The 17,863-nt window shown below is 52.6% G+C and overlaps 1 protein-coding gene across 1 annotated transcript in view; it reads right to left on the bottom strand.

Annotated features, from left to right (window-relative positions):
- PPIP5K1 (diphosphoinositol pentakisphosphate kinase 1) overlaps positions 1-17,863 on the bottom strand; it is a 32,327-nt gene extending 14,464 nt beyond the window's left edge. The window contains exons 1-22 of the mRNA XM_063314407.1: positions 17,738-17,863; positions 17,435-17,621; positions 16,914-17,109; positions 16,739-16,829; positions 16,204-16,289; positions 15,300-15,454; positions 14,361-14,462; positions 14,059-14,220; positions 13,567-13,688; positions 13,271-13,372; positions 11,892-11,978; positions 11,439-11,514; positions 11,106-11,215; positions 10,710-10,806; positions 10,070-10,187; positions 4,765-4,886; positions 4,371-4,553; positions 1,911-2,052; positions 1,235-1,458; positions 1,032-1,159; positions 646-760; positions 82-189 (exon numbers count right to left, since the gene is read on the bottom strand). Coding sequence (XP_063170477.1) covers positions 82-189; positions 646-760; positions 1,032-1,159; positions 1,235-1,458; positions 1,911-2,052; positions 4,371-4,553; positions 4,765-4,886; positions 10,070-10,187; positions 10,710-10,806; positions 11,106-11,215; positions 11,439-11,514; positions 11,892-11,978; positions 13,271-13,372; positions 13,567-13,688; positions 14,059-14,220; positions 14,361-14,462; positions 15,300-15,454; positions 16,204-16,289; positions 16,739-16,829; positions 16,914-17,109; positions 17,435-17,593 — 2,685 coding nt within the window. The 5' untranslated portion in view covers positions 17,594-17,621; positions 17,738-17,863. The remainder of the gene's footprint in view (positions 1-81; positions 190-645; positions 761-1,031; positions 1,160-1,234; positions 1,459-1,910; positions 2,053-4,370; positions 4,554-4,764; positions 4,887-10,069; positions 10,188-10,709; positions 10,807-11,105; positions 11,216-11,438; positions 11,515-11,891; positions 11,979-13,270; positions 13,373-13,566; positions 13,689-14,058; positions 14,221-14,360; positions 14,463-15,299; positions 15,455-16,203; positions 16,290-16,738; positions 16,830-16,913; positions 17,110-17,434; positions 17,622-17,737) is intronic.

Genomic DNA, 17,863 nt, shown 5'->3' with positions numbered 1-17,863 from the left:
GGGAGGCAGCAGCCCTGGGGTGGAGGTTAGGCCAAAGGGGCTCAGCTTGCCCCGGCTGCCCGGCTGGCCCACCCACCTCACCTTATTGTTATCCTCATACAACATGATGACGATCTGGGTCATATAGTTCAGCTCCGAAATGGCACCCAGGTAGTCCATGGCTCTTCTCCACTGGGGGTCTTTCGAGGCCTGGCATGCAAAAGGGCCAGAGGGAGGCAGAACTGAAACACCGGCAAGGCTGGGCATAGGACACCCAGCAACGGTGCCTCGGGAGAGTTCCCACTCCCTGCCCCCTCAGTCCCGACTGGGGCAGTTGGACAGAGGCAGCGGCCATTTCTTCCACAGCCCCACAGAATGACCAGGCTACAGCTCGGCTGCCCCCCGTGAGACCGGGACCAAAGGGGGCTGGGCTGGAAAGGGAGCTGCTAATGAAGACTTGGGGAAGCAGCAGCAGCAACCAAAGAGGGGCCATCTCAGCACAAGGGACCCTACCCCTGCATCTCTCAAGGACATGAGAAATGGGGGGCTCCTGACCCAGAAGCCCCCACCAATGGGGCTTGTGCTGAGACGCAGAGGCAAGTCTCTGTTTGATGCCCTGGACTTCCTCTGAGAGCTGGCACCCCACGGCAGCTGCCTCTCACTTACATCCAGCAGGCCTCCGTAGCGGAAGATGCTAAGCAGGGAGTGGACGTGGCTCTCGCTGGTGAAGTACAAACGTGTCCGGACATGGCGCCCTGGAGACAGGACTCCCCTCGAATACCTGTAAGCAGTGTGGCCGAGGCAGCGTCAGTCACCCTGCTCTGCATGGGCAGGCAGGGCTTGGCCACAAAGGCTCTCTCACCAGCTGTCCGAGAACCCCACGGCCCACCCTGTGACACACTGCATGTGCCAAATGCAGGTGCTGCAGCAGGGGGAAAGACAACAAGGCCGGCTTCCATCAAGGCTGGTCATCAGCTGGCTTTCTGCACACATTCAGACAACCCAACCCGATCCATCCCATCCTCTGCCAGTGGAATCAACCCACGTCTTACAAGGGGTGCAGTTTGTTGACAGACTCATCCCCGTGGGTTCGCTGCAGGTCCAGCTGGATCTTCCTGATGAGGGGCAGGCAGAAGCCCACAGCAATCTCCAGCTTCTCCTGCTGGCTGATGCCATATTCCTAGGAAAGGCAGAGTGCTTGAGGGCAGCCCCAGCAGCCTGGCCAGATGCCGCTCGGGCAGGGACTGCCCCGTACCTGGGGGATGACAATGTCTGCCAGAGCCTTGGAGACCCTGAGCAGCTCGGGGGTGCCTTCCAGCTGCAGGGCAGCATTGTGCTGCATGTCGTACTTGACGCAGTCATAGATGTCAGGGATCTTGCTGATATCGTAACGCCGGTTCTTCAGCCGGAAGTCCTGCTGGAGCTTCCTCCAGCGCTGCAGCATCAGCTCCAGGGTCTCACCATGGTACAGCTGCAGGTCTGTGAAACCAAGAGCAGCCACGTCAGCACAGGCTCAGGGGACAGCCAGCGGGGCCAGAGGGGGGCCAGGGGACCACACGGTCACTTGCAAAGCCACTGCAGGCCAGCCATTTTTAGAAACTCCTGATGCCTGTCAGCTGCAGCAATAAAAAGACTCCCGCTCAAGCACTAAATTAGGCTTTGGGAATAAAGAAAAGTGGGGGAAAGAAGAACCACAAATTCTCTTTGGAGAGAAGAGCCAAATTCTAGGGACTCCTGAGCTCTGTGCATGTTTAACCTTCCCCCACCCCCAGCACTTTGCACCTGGCACAAGCAACTGGACCTCAAGAGTTTTAATTAGAAAAACAAAGACGGCCCCGCCAACGCAGAAGCTGCCCACTGTCTCTCCAAGACGAGGACCACACCAGCACAAGGTTCTCTCTTCTCCGCTCCAAAGGACACGGCTCTCGTACCAGCAGACTTTGGGTCCTCCAGACGTTTCTGGATCTGGGAGGTGAGGCTCTCAATCAACTCAAAGACCCGGTCACAGGTCTCCACTGGATTCCTGATGATTCCCATGGACTTGATGAGTGAGGCACTGCCTGTTGGTGCCAGCTGAAGAGAAATCAGAGCAAAGGATCAACAGCGCACTTGATGAACCAACAACGCTGCTGCCCAGACTCATGCCAATGGGCTCCACGATGGTCAGCTGGCACTGGGCGTATGGGAACCAGCAAGTTATTTGCTAAATCTCACGTTCCCTAAGCTGAGAACTGCATTCTTCAAAGCTCGATTCAATATTCTTCCACCTGCACTTCTTCAAGGCAGGTATAGTAAAATCTCTAAAGCTGAGCAAAGCTGCCCATGTGGTGAAGAGGAAGTTGAAACCGTCTCATGCCTACTGTTACGCTGTCAATTTCACAGGGACATCAGGTCAATCTACATTTTGCCCTGGTAGATAAACTCCCTGGGAATCCAGATAATTTTTACGTGAACCATCTACTTCAGGATCTAAAACCATACATTATGTGTGCAATAGCCAAATGTTGTGTTGCTGCAATGGAAATAAGACAAAACTGGCTAAAGAAGTAATTACCCTTGTTTTAAATATTACTTTTAAACTGAAATACCTTAATGAATTGTTAGGGGATATATATTTTTATTTTTTATTTTATACTTATTAATGTTTTAGACTAACACTACCTGGGTAACAAATGTATTAATATAGAAATAGAGAAGTGAATGCTCTATTATTATGTTATCTATTTTATTAGTTGGTAATATATTATTGTATTTCTTTGTTTTGTTTTTCTCCTTTTAAATTTTGCTAGTCATTGACCAAATAAATACTACTGAGTTTTGAATTAAATCAAAGTCGTAAATGTGCAACTATTCCAATTCACAAGGGTTAGGAAGACATTTCACCTCAATGTCTTGAGAAACACCTTACTTGTTGAAAACTGAATAATGTTACAGTCCTTAACAGGAATTAAACGTAGAACTAAAACTTGCTACACTCCCTCCAGTGTTGTTAGTGCATTCACAAAACTGTTCTTATTGCGGTATGCCTTTAACCAAATTGCTGCTATTTGCTTGCGATAGCTCTGTATTGGGGTAAAATCATACACTGGCAATCAGAATTCTTTCCTTTTTTATACTTTAAGTCAATGGAACCAATACGCCTTTAAAAATGCCTTAAAAGGAAACAAGATTCGTTCTCAAAAAAGGTAAAGAGGCCCTCCTGTTAAGTTTGGCTTCATGCATACCCCCATGCAGTTTCCTTGGCAACAGCATGGCAGCAGCTTCGCTTTGCCTTCTTCTAGGGGCAATGTTCAATTTCCAAGGTTAGCCTACACCCTGGCATGGACTGGCACTCCCATCAAACTTGGCCCAGGCCTGACCTTGTTTATCTGCCACCAGCAGAGACGGTCCTACAAATGCCCAAGTGAAGAAGTAGGTCTTCTTTTGTTGATGAGCAGAAAACCACACAGAAGCCAGCTAAGCACCATTCAAAAGCATTTCACATAAGACTGAACAGCACAGGAGGGAAACAAAAGTGCGACTTGAGCCATGGGGCCAAAGGGGAATCTCCCATTGACAACAGGCAGTCCAGAGGCAAGAAAGGGCCGACCATCGAATTCCCAACACATTATGCTGCCCAAGCATTATCCCACGCTCAGAGGTCCAGGAAAATCAACATGGTAGCACTCTACATCTCTCTCTCCCAGCAGAGGTAACAGATCAGAGCAATCAAGTCTGCTTCTGTGGTATATCCCCAAACAAAGCTAAACTAAAATGGATCTAAAGAACATGGCTTCTTCCATGCGGCTGGATGGGCATCTTGCCCAGGAAAAGGGTACCTGGAACCGGATGACAGCTGTCCAGCCCTCAGACTCCAGACTCCCTCAGTCCCTGACTTACCCGGTTAGATTGTTCCTGCTAGATCTTTACAGCTGTGACCAGCCAGAGTTTAGAGAAATGGCCATTGCCTTTGCCACCCTAAGCCTCTTGGCCACGTCTTCAGAAACTTTCCTGTCCCTACTCAGGCTGGATGACCTGGGTCAGGCAAAGGCCCCTCTTCTGCCAAGGAGCCCTTTCTTCTGTGGCCAGAAAATATTGTAGCAACCTTGGGAATGACTCGTCAGGGGCACCTCCTATCAACCCCCTTGGACAGTGGCTCTTTAGGAATAGTGTGCCCTCATGGATAGACCAAAACCTCTGCCACAGAACAGAGCTGCCAGCTCCCTGGAGAAAGTATCCGGTTTGCCACATGCAATTCTGGGCCATAAACACCTTGGAACTGTCCCTCCTTGGAGCTGCCTTTCTGACTGCTCTTAAAGTTTTGGATGTTTCAACCATTTTGTTGGAACTGGGATGCCTGATGATGCCCAATAAAAGCCCTTCTCAAAGCCAAAGAAATTAGCCTCAGCCACCTTCTCATAGTCCTCTGCACAGAACAAGAGGTCCTTCTGCATGATCTCCCGCAGGCGGGCCTTCACCCGGTGCTGGCAGCTGCTGAGTGAGTCGCTGTCGCTGTCTAGCAGGCCATTCATGTTGGCACTCTTCACCATTTGCACCAGGATTGGAGTCAGCTCCCCTTCCAGAGCAAGGAGGCCCTGTAGGAAGACACAGATCGGCCTCTCACCTCTGCTCCCCACTTTGGAAAAGGAGCCTCCGCAGGGTCCTGCCAGGTCCCAGATCTAGCCAGACAGCGTGCTGGGGACGTACTAAGGGCAGTGATTCTGGCAGCGTGGGATGGGACCCAAGCCCTCCCGTAGCCTCTGTGGGCCTAACTAGAGCACCTCCAAGAAGCCCCTGCCCAAGAACCTTTGCAAAGGCCGCTGCCGTCATCTGGACTCTGCCCTCATCAGAGGCGTAGATCTTGAGGTCGTGGCGGTATGTGCTGTGCAGTCGAAGGAGGCCACAGCCTGGAAAGCCAGCATAGTCTCCTGGGCAGGAAAGAGAAACTTTCAGAAGGGCTGTGTTTCGTTTTCACAGTGCCCTCTCCAAAGGGCAGAAAAACCACTGGGCAGATGGGCAGGTGGGCCTGCCTGGGCATTTGGCACCACCAAATAGTGCTGCAGGTCAGCATGCTGGGAGACATCTCCAGGCATGTGAAAAGGAGACTGGGATGGACAGGAAGAGCCACAGGCACCCATTTTTAGAAGCCAACGCTCCCTAAACCCGGTTCTTGTCAAGACTAGCTCCTGATTTTACAACACATGCCCAGAAGTCCTCCTCACAACACCAAGGAGGCCTGTGGCCCACGTGTCCAGTTACCAACCACCACTCTTTCTGCCTTCTGATGTTTGCTGGCTGGCTATTCCATGCAGAGTTGAGCCCCCGCCCCAGGCACGGAAGACCAGCTAGGCTCAACAGCTGGCAACCCCCCTCAAATGACCTACAGAAGTCCGTGCCATCCTACTTATTTTTTTGTTGTTTATTCGTTCAGTCGCTTCCGACTCTTCGTGACTTCATGGACCAGCCCACGCCAGAGCTTCCTGTCAGTCGTCAACACCCCCAGCTCCCCCAGGGACGAGTCCGTCACCTCTACAATATCATCCATCCATCTTGCCCTTGGTCGGCCCCTCTTCCTTTTGCCTTCCACTCTCCCTAGCATCAGCATCTTCTCCAGGGTGTCCTGTCTTCTCATTATGTGGCCAAAGTATTTCAGTTTTGCCTTTAATATCATTCCCTCAAGTGAGCAGTCTGGCTTTATTTCCTGGAGGATGGACTGGTTTGATCTTCTTGCAGTCCAAGGCACTCTCAGAATTTTCCTCCAACACCACAGTTCAAAAGCATCTACCTTCCTTCTCTCAGCCTTCCTTATGGTCCAGCTCTCGCAGCCATATGTTACTACGGGGAACACCATTGCTTTAACTATGCGGACCTTTGTTGTCAGTGTGATGTCTCTGCTCTTAACTATTTTATCGAGATTGGTCATTGCTCTTCTCCCAAGGATTAAGCGTCTTCTGATTTCCTGACTGCAGTCAGCATCTTCGCACCTAGAAATACAAAGTCTTTCACTGCTTCTACATTTTCTCCCTCTATTTGCCAGTTATCAATCAAGCTGGTTGCCATAATCTTGGTTTTTTTGAGGTTTAGCTGCAAGCCAGCTTTTGCACTTTCTTCTTTCACCTTCATCATAAGGTTCCTCTGTTCCTCTTCGCTTTCAGCCATCAAAGTGGTATCATCTGCATATCTGAGATTGTTAATGTTTCTTCCAGCAATTTTAACTCCAGCCTTGGATTCCTCAAGCCCAGCATGTCGCATGATGTGTTCTGCATACAAGTTGAATAGGTAGGGTGAGAGTATACAGTACTCCTTCCCCAATCTTAAACCAGTCTGTTGTTCCGTGGTCTGTTCTTACCGTTGCTTCTTGGTCGTTATACAGATTCTTCAGGAGGCAGACAAGATGACTTGGTATCCCCATACCACTAAGAACTTGCCACAATTTGTTATGGTCCACACAGTCAAAGGCTTTAGAATAGTCAATAAAACAGAAATAGATGTTTTTCTGAAACTCCCTGGCCTTTTCCATTATCCATCAGATATTGGCAATTTGGTCCCTAGTTCCTCTGCCTTTTCTAAACCCAGCTTGTACATCTGGCAATTCTTGCTCCATGAATTGCTGAAGTCTACCTTGCAAGATCTTGAGCATTACCTTACTGGCATGTGAAATGACTGCCACTGTTCAATAGTTTGAACATTCTTTAGTGTTTCCCTTTTTTGGTATGGGGATATAAGTTGATTTTTTCCAATCTGATGGCCATTCTTGTGTTTTCCAAATTTGCTGGCATATAGCATGCATTACCTTGGCCGCATCATCTCGCAAGATTTTGAACAGTTCAGCTGGGATGCCGTCGTCTCCTGCTGCCTTGTTATTAGCAATGCTTCTTAAGGCCCACTCAACCTCACTCTTCAGGATGTCTGGCTCTAGCTCACTGACCACACCGTCAAAGCTATCCCCGATATTGTTATCCTTCCTATACAGGTCTTCCGTATATTCTTGCCACCATTTTTTGATCTCTTCTTCTTCTGTTAGGTCCTTGCCATCTTTGTTTTTGATCATACCCATTTTGGCCTGGAATTTACCTCCAATGTTTCTAATTTTCTGGAAGAGGTCTCTTGTCCTTCCTATTCCATTGTCTTCTTCCACTTCGACGCATTGCTTGTTTAAAAATAATTCCTTATCTCTTCTGGCTAACCTCTGGAATTTTGCATTTAATTGGGCATATCTCTCCCTATCACTGTTGCCTTTTGCTTTCCTTCTTTCTTGGGCTACTTCTAGTGTCTCAGCAGACAGCCATTTTGCCTTCTTGGTTTTCTCTTTCTTTGGGATGTATTTTGTTGCCGCCTCCTGAACAATGTTGCGGACTTCTGTCCATAGTTCTTCCGGGACCCTATCTACTAAGTCCAATCCCTTAAATGTATTCTTCACCTCCACTGCATATTCCTTAGGAATATTAGTGAGCTCATATCTAGCTGATCTGTGGGTCTTCCCTCATCTCTTTAGTCTGATCCTAAATTGTGCAAGAAGAAGTTCGTGATCGGAACTACAGTCAGCTCCAGGTCTTGTTTTTACCGACTGTATAGATGTCTGCCACCTTTGGCTGCAAAGGATGTAGTCCATCTGATTTCGGTGTTGTCCATCTGGTGAAGTCCATGTATAAAGCCATCTCTTAGGTTGCTGGAAGAGGGTGTCTGTTATGCACATTGAGTTGTCTTGGCAAAATTCTATCAGCCTATGTCCTGCTTCGTTTTGTTCTCCCAGGCCATGCTTACCTGTAATTCCAGGTGTCATTTGACTGCCCACCTTAGCATTTCAGTCTCCCGTGATGAAAATAACATCTCTTTTAGGTGTGTTGTCCAGTAGGTGCTGCAGATCCTCATAGAACTGCTCTACTTCAGCTTCTTCAGCATCTGTGGTTGGGGTGTTTATTTGGATCGCTGTGATGTTAGATGGCTTGCCCTGAATTCGAATTGAGATCATTCTATCATTTTTTGGATTGTATCCAAGCACTGCTTTAGCCACTTTACTATTAATTATGAAGGCTACTCCATTTCTTCTGTGGTCCTCTTGTCCACAGTAGTAGATCTGGTGGTCATTTGATGTGAAGTGGCCCATTCCAGTCCATTTCAGTTCACTGACGCCCAAAATGTCTATCTTTAATCTTGACATCTCACCAATAACCACATCCAATTTGCCCTGGCTCATAGATCTTACATTCCAGGTTCCAATGGTGTGTTGATCCTTAGAACATCGGATTCGCCGTTCACCACCAGCACCGTCGGCCGCTAGCCGTCCTTTCGGCTTTGAGCTAGCTGCGTCATCACGTCTGGGGCTAGCTGAGCTCATCCTCTGTTCCTCCCCAGTAGCATTTTGACCATCTTCCGATCTGGGGGTCTCATCTTCCAATGGTATACCGACATATCTCTGATTGTACTGATCCATTTAGTTTTCACGGCAAGAATACTGGGGTGGGTTGCCATTACCTTCCCCAGGGATTGCGTTTAGTCTGACCTCTCTGTCATGACCTTCCCGTCTTGGGTGTCCCTTCATGGTTTAGCTCATGGCATCATTGAGGTGCTCAAGCTCCAGCACCACAACAAGGTAACGATCCTTTGCTGAAGCATCCTACTTATAGCTCCACTAAAATGGAGACTTGGGGATCTGTTGTCAAGAAGGCCCCTTCTCAATGCCCAGGCGGGATCAGCCTCAATGGCTCTGACCTTGGAGTGTTGGCTTAGGGCCACTGGTTCACCTCCAACGGGCTTTTTCTCTTTTGGCTTGGGAGGGAGAGATCTCCCCCAACCCACAATGGGGATGGGGGGGGGGGGTGAAGCAGTCAAGGTGGGAGGGAGAGGAATCTGGCCAAAAGGTCGGGGCTCAGCAGCTAAGTGGGGCAACTGCCGAAGGCTGGGGGAGAGGATGTGGGGCTGAAGGCAGGAAGCACACCTCACAGCTGCTTCCTCCACACTTCTAGCATTGTATCCTGGGGGGAGGGAAGACAAATCTTCCTTGCTGAGACTGCCAAGGGCTATTCTCTTTTCAGAGGTCAAGTTTTCACCGGCCCTCAACCCTCGCACTAACTTTCTGCCCCTCTTCCTGCTCTAACCCTAACCCTAACCCTTTTGCTGCTTCACAGTAGCTCTCAGTTTCCCAGCTGCTCTTGAATCCTTGCTGGCAGGAGGCTTTCTAGGCTCCCAGGTGGGCCAGGTGCTGAGGAACAGAGAGGCTCCTTCTCTGGGCTCCTAACTCTGCTGCCTACAGCCCTGGGCAGAGGTGGAAGGTGCACTCAGGCATCTCTGGGCAGCTGGTCTGGCACAGGACCGCATGCTGGAACCTGCAGCTGCATGATCCATAGCAACCAGCACACGAGGACCAGAAGCATCCACATGCAGCTGCTGTGAGAGCTTCTTAGCTTTGGGTAGAAGATGCCAGGAGCCTGAGAGTCCCTGCCAGGAGTTCGGAGCTCTGCGTTTGCTTTCTGCCTTCCACATGGAATCATCACTGCTATCAATGACAAGAGGAGCAGGAAGTGGGGTACCCAAATCTCAGCTACTAACAGGTGGCTCCGTAGGGAACTCTTGAGGACAAGCAGGACTGACATTAAGATGCGCAGCTCAGCCATGTTGCCCAGAGGGAGCAATCCACACGAAGCATCAAGGTCTGTGCTATTCACAAAGGGACTCGCAAAATTTCTGAATCCTTAAGAGCCCTGCGTCAGGCAAGGCTAATGTCACCTGCGTCACCACCTTGCCCAACGAGAGGTCTGGGGACCTGACAGTTGCTGCCCTCAGACCATGACTGCCCCAGAGACTGACGGGGCTCGTCTTCAGAGGCAACACCAAGCAGAAATAAAGGGCCACTCCCGACAAGGCCTCTTAAGGACTGCCCCACCCAAGCCGCTGCAATCAAATCCGCTGACCAGCCCAGAAGGCTGTCTTTGTGACAATGCTCTTTCTCCGCCCAAAGGGGGCTTCCTTTTGAGGAGGCACGCACCTTGGGGGGGCCACAACGGCTGCCGCCTCAGCCTCCCCCAGCCCCAGCCCCAGCCCCAGCCCCAGCCCCAGCCCCAGCCCCAGCCCCAGCCCCAGCCCCAGCCCCAGCAAGTGGTGCCAGGCTCACCTTGGCCCCCTGGATACATGCAGCGGAAGGCTCGCCCCAGCTCCTCGGCCTGGACTCTCCCTGCAGGAGTCAGTTCGCCCCCCCACTTCAGCACCAGGAGCAGAGAAGGGGAGGCTTCCTGGAGATCTGGACACGGCAGAGAACTCGCGTCACCCTCATCCAGCGCTGGGGGCAGAGTAAATATCCAGCACCCAGCCGGACTCCCCAACCTTCAGGATCAGAGCAAGGGGGCAGGACCCCAGTGGCAAAACAGGAGGGGGGAGGGGGAAAGCTGTCAGTCCTGTGAGGGCCGGGAAGCTGCCACAAAGGCAGCCTCAGCTCTAATTTCTGCCCCAGTCCTGTTGTCAGTTTGGCACTTCCCCCCAAAGTGGGGACCGCCTGGCAAGGGGTGGGGGAGGAAAGCCAAGGCTCCCCTATCCTGCAAGGGTTGGCACTTTGATCGAAGCCTTCTCAGCTCATACTCTCAACTGCCACACAGCATCCACAAGTGAAGAGGACCCTCTGCCTCCCCTGTCCACCTGCAACGCCAACTCCCCGTACCAATGGACATCTGTGCACGGTCAGAGTCAGCGTCCTCATTCTAGAAGTCGGCCGTGCTCTTCTGCAACTGACATCCTCCCCAGCCCAGCTGTTGAGGAACCTGATACCTGCCTTCCTCCTCGCTGGATGCCTTCGGCTGCCCACGCGGCAGGTAAGTCAGCTGCACTTTGCGGTTGATGCCAGAGAAGTGCCCATACCTGCCAGAATAGCAAAGGACCACTGTTCTGGGCAGGAAATGACTGGTTTTACAATCCATGCTTAAAATGGAGAGGCTGGAAGGGCACCCAACTCAGCCCCTTCTGCCTGGGGTTCTGCCCCCACCCCAGCCCACGCTGCTGTGGTACAAGAGGAGGGTGCTCCTGAACAGGCCCGAGGCAGTCAGGGAAAGCCACTCCTCCTCGGGACATGCGAGAAAGCGTAAGAGCTGCCCGCAACGTTGATCTTATCGTCCCACTATTTTGGGAGGAGGGGGCTGGGGAGACAGCTCCCTGCTCACATCTCCAACACAGTCTTGAGCTGCTCCAGTCTGGATTTCTGCTCCTCAGCCGCCGAGTCCCCAGGAGCGCCCTGCTCCTGCACCAGCCAGCGCGCGATGTCCAGCACCTCCTGTCGGGGCAAAGGCTTGCTCAGGTCCGCAGGCCCAAGGGCCCTAGGGATCAAAGGCACAGGCTCCTTAGCCAGGCCCCCACCATCCCGGGGACCCCCGCCCCCTCTAGGAAGACAGGCCAAGCATTCCTCGGTCCCACGGAGGCCGTTCCACGAGTCCTGCACAGTGCCTCTCGGAGGCCTGTCCAGCCGAGCCCTGAAAGAGGGGAGCCCCGAACCTCACCTGAAGCTGCTCTGGCTTTTTCAGCTTCAGCTTCCCAGTCTTGTAGCCCTCGTATTTTTCAAACAAAATAAAGAACCTGGTAACAGCAGAAGCAAAGCAGGTTATTGATATGGCTCCATTACTTTTATGCGTCTCCCTTTCTGGGGGAGCTCATTTCATCCCAGAACTCTTTTGGTCCTGCAGAAGAGGAATTGGCTCCAAGTCACCCAGTGAGTCCACTGCTGGAAGGAGACTTGAACTTGGATCTCCAAGTCCAACATTTTACTTTGCCAAGAGCGGCACAGCAACTGAAGGCACCAAGCCTAGTTACACCCCCAACTACAGCAAAGAGCATTTCCAAATGAGGAGCTGTGGGATAAGCAGCATTTGTAGAAAGAAGCTGGACCCTCATCTCAGCCTCTTCCCTGGACCTGGAGGCTGAGACCAGACCAAGCACCTCTGAGCGCCCCTTACCTGGGATGCTTCACTTCCATCTTCATTTTCTGCTTAGGGGTGCGATCACCGTGCCTTATAACTGCAATCACACACCGTAGCTCCATCCTGCAAGAGAGGCACTTGACAGGGTGCTGTCTCCACCCTCGGGACAGCACCCTGGCATGCCCCTCCCTCCCTCCTAAAATGGTCACACCTAGAAGATCCCAAGGCCTCCTCAGGCCAGGAGGACATCTCAGCCGCAGGGGGCTGAGTACCCTCGCCAATCTGCCTTCTAAGCCAAGGCCAAGCAAAGAGCCCTCTCCGAATGCCATCTGCACAGGGCAGAAAAAGCACTGCATGGACACCGCCTCTCTAGCTTGAGCTCTGAAAACCATGCAACCGTGGCACAGAGGGGAGAGCTGGGTGGGTATCCTATGGATGGGCAATTGGAAACACATTAATCGGTAGGCAAGAAGGCTCTTCGCTCTGTGGGCTTCATCCTTGGAGGAAAGATGACCCCTACAGGACAAATGGCCTTCAGCAGGGCACAAGTTGTCAATCTGGGCAAGAGTACTGAAACTGAGAAACTCCAACTGAGAGTCCCTTAATTAATAAAACCAGGCTAAGATTTTTTTTTAATCCAGAGGTGCCATTTCATCTTTCTAAATTTAGAAAACTGGAGTCATAAAATCTCTAACTTTAGTTTTTACAGAACATTTAAAGCTTTTACAAAAGTCTTTGTCTTTTTAAAGACACTGATGACCAAAAGCCACCTATATTAGCAGTCGCTGTTCCTACAACCGCAGAAAACCTTGCTCTGTTTTTTCCTTTTATTGCTGACAAGCAGAGAAAGGGACTAGCTGGAACCTCCTGCCCTGGGATCTCCCTCCCACCACGCCGGCCTTGGCATCTACTCTGGGCTCCCTGAGCCTGTTGCAGCTGAGGCCTTGTGACTTTGGCCCTGGTTTTATCTGAATTCCAGCAGCTCGCATGGGATCACCCAACCCCAAAGCAACTGCCCCAAAACATTAGACGGAAGAAGAGTGAAGTGCAGCATTTCACCTGATCTGTTTTTGTTACTAGCACTTCCAGGGACCGAATCGGGACATTTTCTGTACCCAGAAGGCCCTGGGGTTGCAGACCCCTGGGCATCAGCACCAACTCCACACCTTCTAGCTAACAGAACGTTGTCAACACTGCCAGGGGGACCCCAGGCCAATAAGTGACCATCCTAAGAACCTTCCTCCGAGCCCGGGATCTGACAGCTGAGCCAATTTTCTCAAGGAACCAGAAACGGAGCACTAGGATATGGGTGTGCCTCCTGCTGACAAGCCAATGTCGGGATGCTGCCACCCTGCCCTGCTTCCCTAGCGAGAGGTGGTCAGAAAGGGGGCACAGCCAGTGCAGCCAACACTCACATTGTCCCTGAAGTTGTGGGCACAATGGGGATGTCTTCTGCTTCCGTAGGGATGGACCAGGGGATATGTAACTGGGGAGCCAATTCACGCATTATGATGTTCCTGGCAGAGAAAGGAGAGGCTGGTCGGAAACCCTCCCCTTCCCCTCCCCAGCCTTGCAGTGGGTCTCTCCAGAGACAAAGCGACCAGTCTAAGGCAGACTGCGTGCAGACCAGTCATGCCCTGGCTGCAAAGGGCAGCCCAGTCCCTTTCTCCTCCCCTTCCAGGAGGTTAGGATTAACCGAAGCACCACACACCCAAGGAGCTTGGCACAGTCGTCATAATACTTCATAGAGTTCTTCACAAAACTGAAGCCATTGACATCGCAGACAAAGGACTGGCCGTTGGCCCGCAGTAAGTCAAAGCCACACACTGTCTGCTGCAAGGGTGAGACAGGGCCCAAGGGAAGTGAAACATGGGCAACAGGCTTCAAGGGACTCCACAAACAGATGTAGTACCTCAGCCCCCACTCTCCCAGCCCTACAGAGGAAGGGCCATGGGATGGCAGGAGGCAAATGCCACTGAGAGAGCTTCCGTTTCCCCGTCACACAGTTTTAGCAAGAAGATGCAAGGACTGGGGGAACTGGCACCTACAGCCTGATATTTCAAAGCCAAGGGAGAACACTGACCAGCACCTTACTCTATCTATAAAACTGTCCAGGCAGCCCAGGTGTTCCAGGCTTCAGCAACAGGAGCCAATAAATTCTGGGAGGGCTTCAGGGGGCCACAAGTCAGAGGGAAAGACCAACCTTGAAGGCCACACACACTTTTCGGGCCACCAGCTTCTCAATGGCTGTTAACATGACTGGGTAGCGGATCTCCTTTCCTTCGCTATCCCGCTCCACCTTCCCATCGAGAGCAGGGGACTTCCGTGCCTCTGCGTGTGCGTAGTCAGGACCAACCGTGTAGACCTGAACCCCAGAAACCAAAAAGCAGCATGCTCATCCCACTCAAAGCTCCCAAGAGGGCTTCAGGGCAACCTTGGAGGCCAGGCTGCATTCCTGTCCCAGGCAGCTCCCCTCAGCAGGCCCCGCAAATGCCCTCCTCCTACCTTGACATCTGTGCCATCTGTAGGCATAAACTCCTCATAAATATACGATCCGGTCTTCCGTACGTTGCTCTCTGGAGAGTAGACGCTGCTCCGGCTCCCAATCTGAAACAGCCCAGGAACTTGGCTAGAAAGGCCGAGCTGCTCTTGGAACAGGCAAGGCCCCTGGAGCATCCTGATGCCTCACCCAAAGCAGTAGGAGCCACTGTTACACCTGGCAGCACGGCCTGAGACAAATGGAGAGAAGATGCCCCTCTGGATTCCCCAGGGCAGACCGGAACAAGGAAAGCCAGTGGAACATCTCCAGGTTTTCAGCCACAGAATTTAATGGCATCCTTTCATTCATTAGGCCACTACTTGTTTCCCACCAAGGGAGTTTAAGATGGGGAGGATGAAGATATTATTGTTGTTCAATAAAAATTAATTACATCCCTTTGTAAATAACATCATTACATTCATTTCACCTTAGCCAAACCAAAACTGCTTTAGACAAGATCTCAATCAACTTCTGGAATTCAGGTTTCCACTTTATTGAGTATCCACAGGAAGGAAAGGTACCCCAGAAATGCATCCCACCATGATTTCTCAAATCTAGCACCTGAAAGGGGGCCCAACCACTGTGAACTGGAAGACTCTGGTGCCATCTCAGTGAATCACCATTTGAGTATTTGAAATTGATTGTACTATTCTGAGAAGTTTTTTGCTTGTGATTACTCCTTGAGATGTAACTGCAGAAAAATATTATTCACACAACCACCTGAACAGAAGTCACAAAGGGCTTTGTAGACACACAATGGCGCTAGAATTCTACAGGGCTGATACCCAGGTACACGGCTGTTTGGGAGCGCCACCCAGCTGACTGGAGGCCTTTGGCGAAGCCTCTCGCTCATCCGACAAAGCTACTCCAGGAGGCCAACTCAGCCAAAGCGGCAGCCTTCTCACCTTGCGGAAAAGGCGTTGGCTGCCCCCGCCAGCCGAAGTGGGATAGTAGATGTAGACGTTGTGGTCCTCCGCACTGACCGGCTTCTCCACAAAGGGCTTGGGGAAAACGGCCCCATTGACCTCCACATGGTCCTCCCCCTCCACCAGGCTGCACTCTGCACAAACATACAGGCCCTTCAGGAAGCGAGGCTCTCGCCCACGTCTCCTGCTGTTCCTTGGGGAGCCACAGAAGCCCCAGGCTCCCCCAGACAGCCCAGGACTGTCCTTGGAAGGGGCCTGGACTGGCTCGGAGTGGCAGGGAGGGGAAGTGAGCCTGGACCGAGCCTGGAACCAGGTGCACGTTAATGAAGAAACGCCTGAAGGTGGTACACAGGGGCCAACTGGTGCTGAGCACCTGCCAGGGCGAATCTGCAGCCTAAAGGAGGAGCCGAGGGCAAGGATAAGACTGGTTCTTAGGAGACCTCACCCTGGAAGCAGAGTTCCCAGCCCTGCTTCGGGCACGAGACAGAAGCCGGCCCCTCTGCTGGGGCATCTGCCAGGGCCACTGGCCCAAGGCGCCTGTCAGGCCTCCATTTCCCATGAGAGGAGCCCTCTGCCACCAAAGCTCTCACCAAAGCAAAGGGATGCTCAGGGCAACAAAGGAGACAGCCCTGCACAATGCGCTCAGCTTACTGCCAGATTCATCCATTGCGGGTTTCCGCAATGCCTCTTAACCACCCCCAACTGGCCACAAATGCACTGTGCGTTCCCAGACCCGGCCTGCCTCCGGGGGTTAGGCCAGTGAAGAGGGCACCTCCTGCTCACCTGGCACCTGGCCTGCTTGCCTCGCCTCCAGAGCGCCCTCGCTGGGCTGGGCAGCGTTTCTGCCAGAGAAGAGGCTCAGTCCCGCCTGCCTCGCACTTACCCTCAGGGTGATCAGGGTCCCGGTTGAGCACCGCGTAGCGAGGCAGGTCTATTCCCTCTTCCTGCAGGATCCGGTACACCTGCCGCCTACCAAGGACAGGAACACAGGTGGGGCTCTCTTCACCAGGGGAGGTGGCAAACTGTGGCCTTCCTGCTTCCCAGGTCCACAGGGTGTCCTAGACCACCAGCTATGTTGCCCAGGAGGCCAGTGTGTGCCTCAGATTTCCCACATTCTGACCAAAGGCATAAGCTAAGGCTGTTCCTTAGCTTTGCTCAACCTTGCTCTTCCCTGGCAGTGGGTTGCCTGATTAACGAAATTCTGGCTTCGGAGTGGTGAGCGACCCTAACCTTACACCCCTTGGCCAAAATGACCCAAAGACCTGGCGGAAGAAAACTGCCCTCTTGGGGTACAGATCCTTTCTCCAGGGCCTGCTGCTGCTGCTGCTGAGAGACAGGCACAGCCATGGCACTCCAGGGGCACAACGTATAAAGTAGTCCACATTAAGCCAGCGGTTCATCAACCTATGCACCCCTACCTGTCTTGGATGTAATACTGCATATCAAGGTCGTTGATCAGAAAAGGCTTGCGGAGCTTGGCATAAGCGACGGCTTTGTCCAGAGGGAACCCTGCAAGACGCAAGGAGGAAAGCCATGCTGAGTGAGCTGCAGGAACCAGGCCAGGAGGGGACCTGGGACTGAAATCGAACAAACCTTTGGAGTGGAAGGAAATGAGGCAGTCACAGGCTGGCCAGTTCTCCACCGGCTCATTCAGGATGACATCTTCCCCCATGATCACCACCGTGATGTACTCAAACTTGCACAGCCGCTCCAAGATTTGGGTCATGGGCTTGGACTGGGACTTCTTGGTCATGGCACAAATGCCAACAACAATCTGCCGTTCCGGAGGCTGGAAGAGAGCCAGCAGCAGCTTCAGCCTTGGGCATCGGCTGTTCTGGCGAAGCCCGGCCTCCCCCCAGTGCCACTCACAGAAGCAAAAGCAGGGCTAACCCATGAAAGCCCATGCAGGCCAGAAGCCCAATGAGGAATGCCCCCAGAAACAAAGGAAGGAATGCCCTGAACAGCACCCCCTCCTTGATGCCCTTAGTGGGATTTCCATCCCACCTCAGTGGGTGCAGGAAGACCAGCGAGCCCTAACTCAGCTTCTCCCGGGGTCAAAACAGTGCTCCTTCGGGGACAGGCAAGGGCAAGAAAGCCCCCCTCGGCCCCTTTACCGACTCCTCCTCCTCTTCCTGCTCTTCCTCATCCTCAAAGAAGTCCATCTCGTCCATCTTCATGTCTGGTTCCAGGAAGTCCACCTCCTCATCTCGGGAGCCAACAAAGAACTTAGGAGCTGAGGCGCCGTCCCTGAGGTTGGTCGCCCAGGACGACATTCCAGACCGGACAGCCAACCATCCCGCTCTGCAAGCAAGCCAGAGTCACGAGCGGGTCCGGGGCAACCTGGCGCGGGAGGGGGCAGCGGGGGGCAGAGGAAGGAGCCTCCGGCCTCCCGCCGGAGGGGCCCGCTAGAGCCTTACACTGCTGCATCCTTGGACTGCTGACGGACTTAAGAGGCGGAAGAAGGCCGAGCAGAGGCAAGGCCCGGACAGCCGCCGCCGAGCCACGGAGCCTGCAAGGAAAGCAAGCAAGCAAGGGTTCAGCCG

This window comes from Candoia aspera, chromosome 13 (genome assembly GCF_035149785.1).
Source record: "Candoia aspera isolate rCanAsp1 chromosome 13, rCanAsp1.hap2, whole genome shotgun sequence".
NCBI classification, from domain to species: Eukaryota; Metazoa; Chordata; class Lepidosauria; order Squamata; family Boidae; genus Candoia; species Candoia aspera.
The sequence above is the reverse complement of the archived record's forward strand: the minus strand, read 5'-3'. Positions and strand labels throughout refer to the sequence as shown.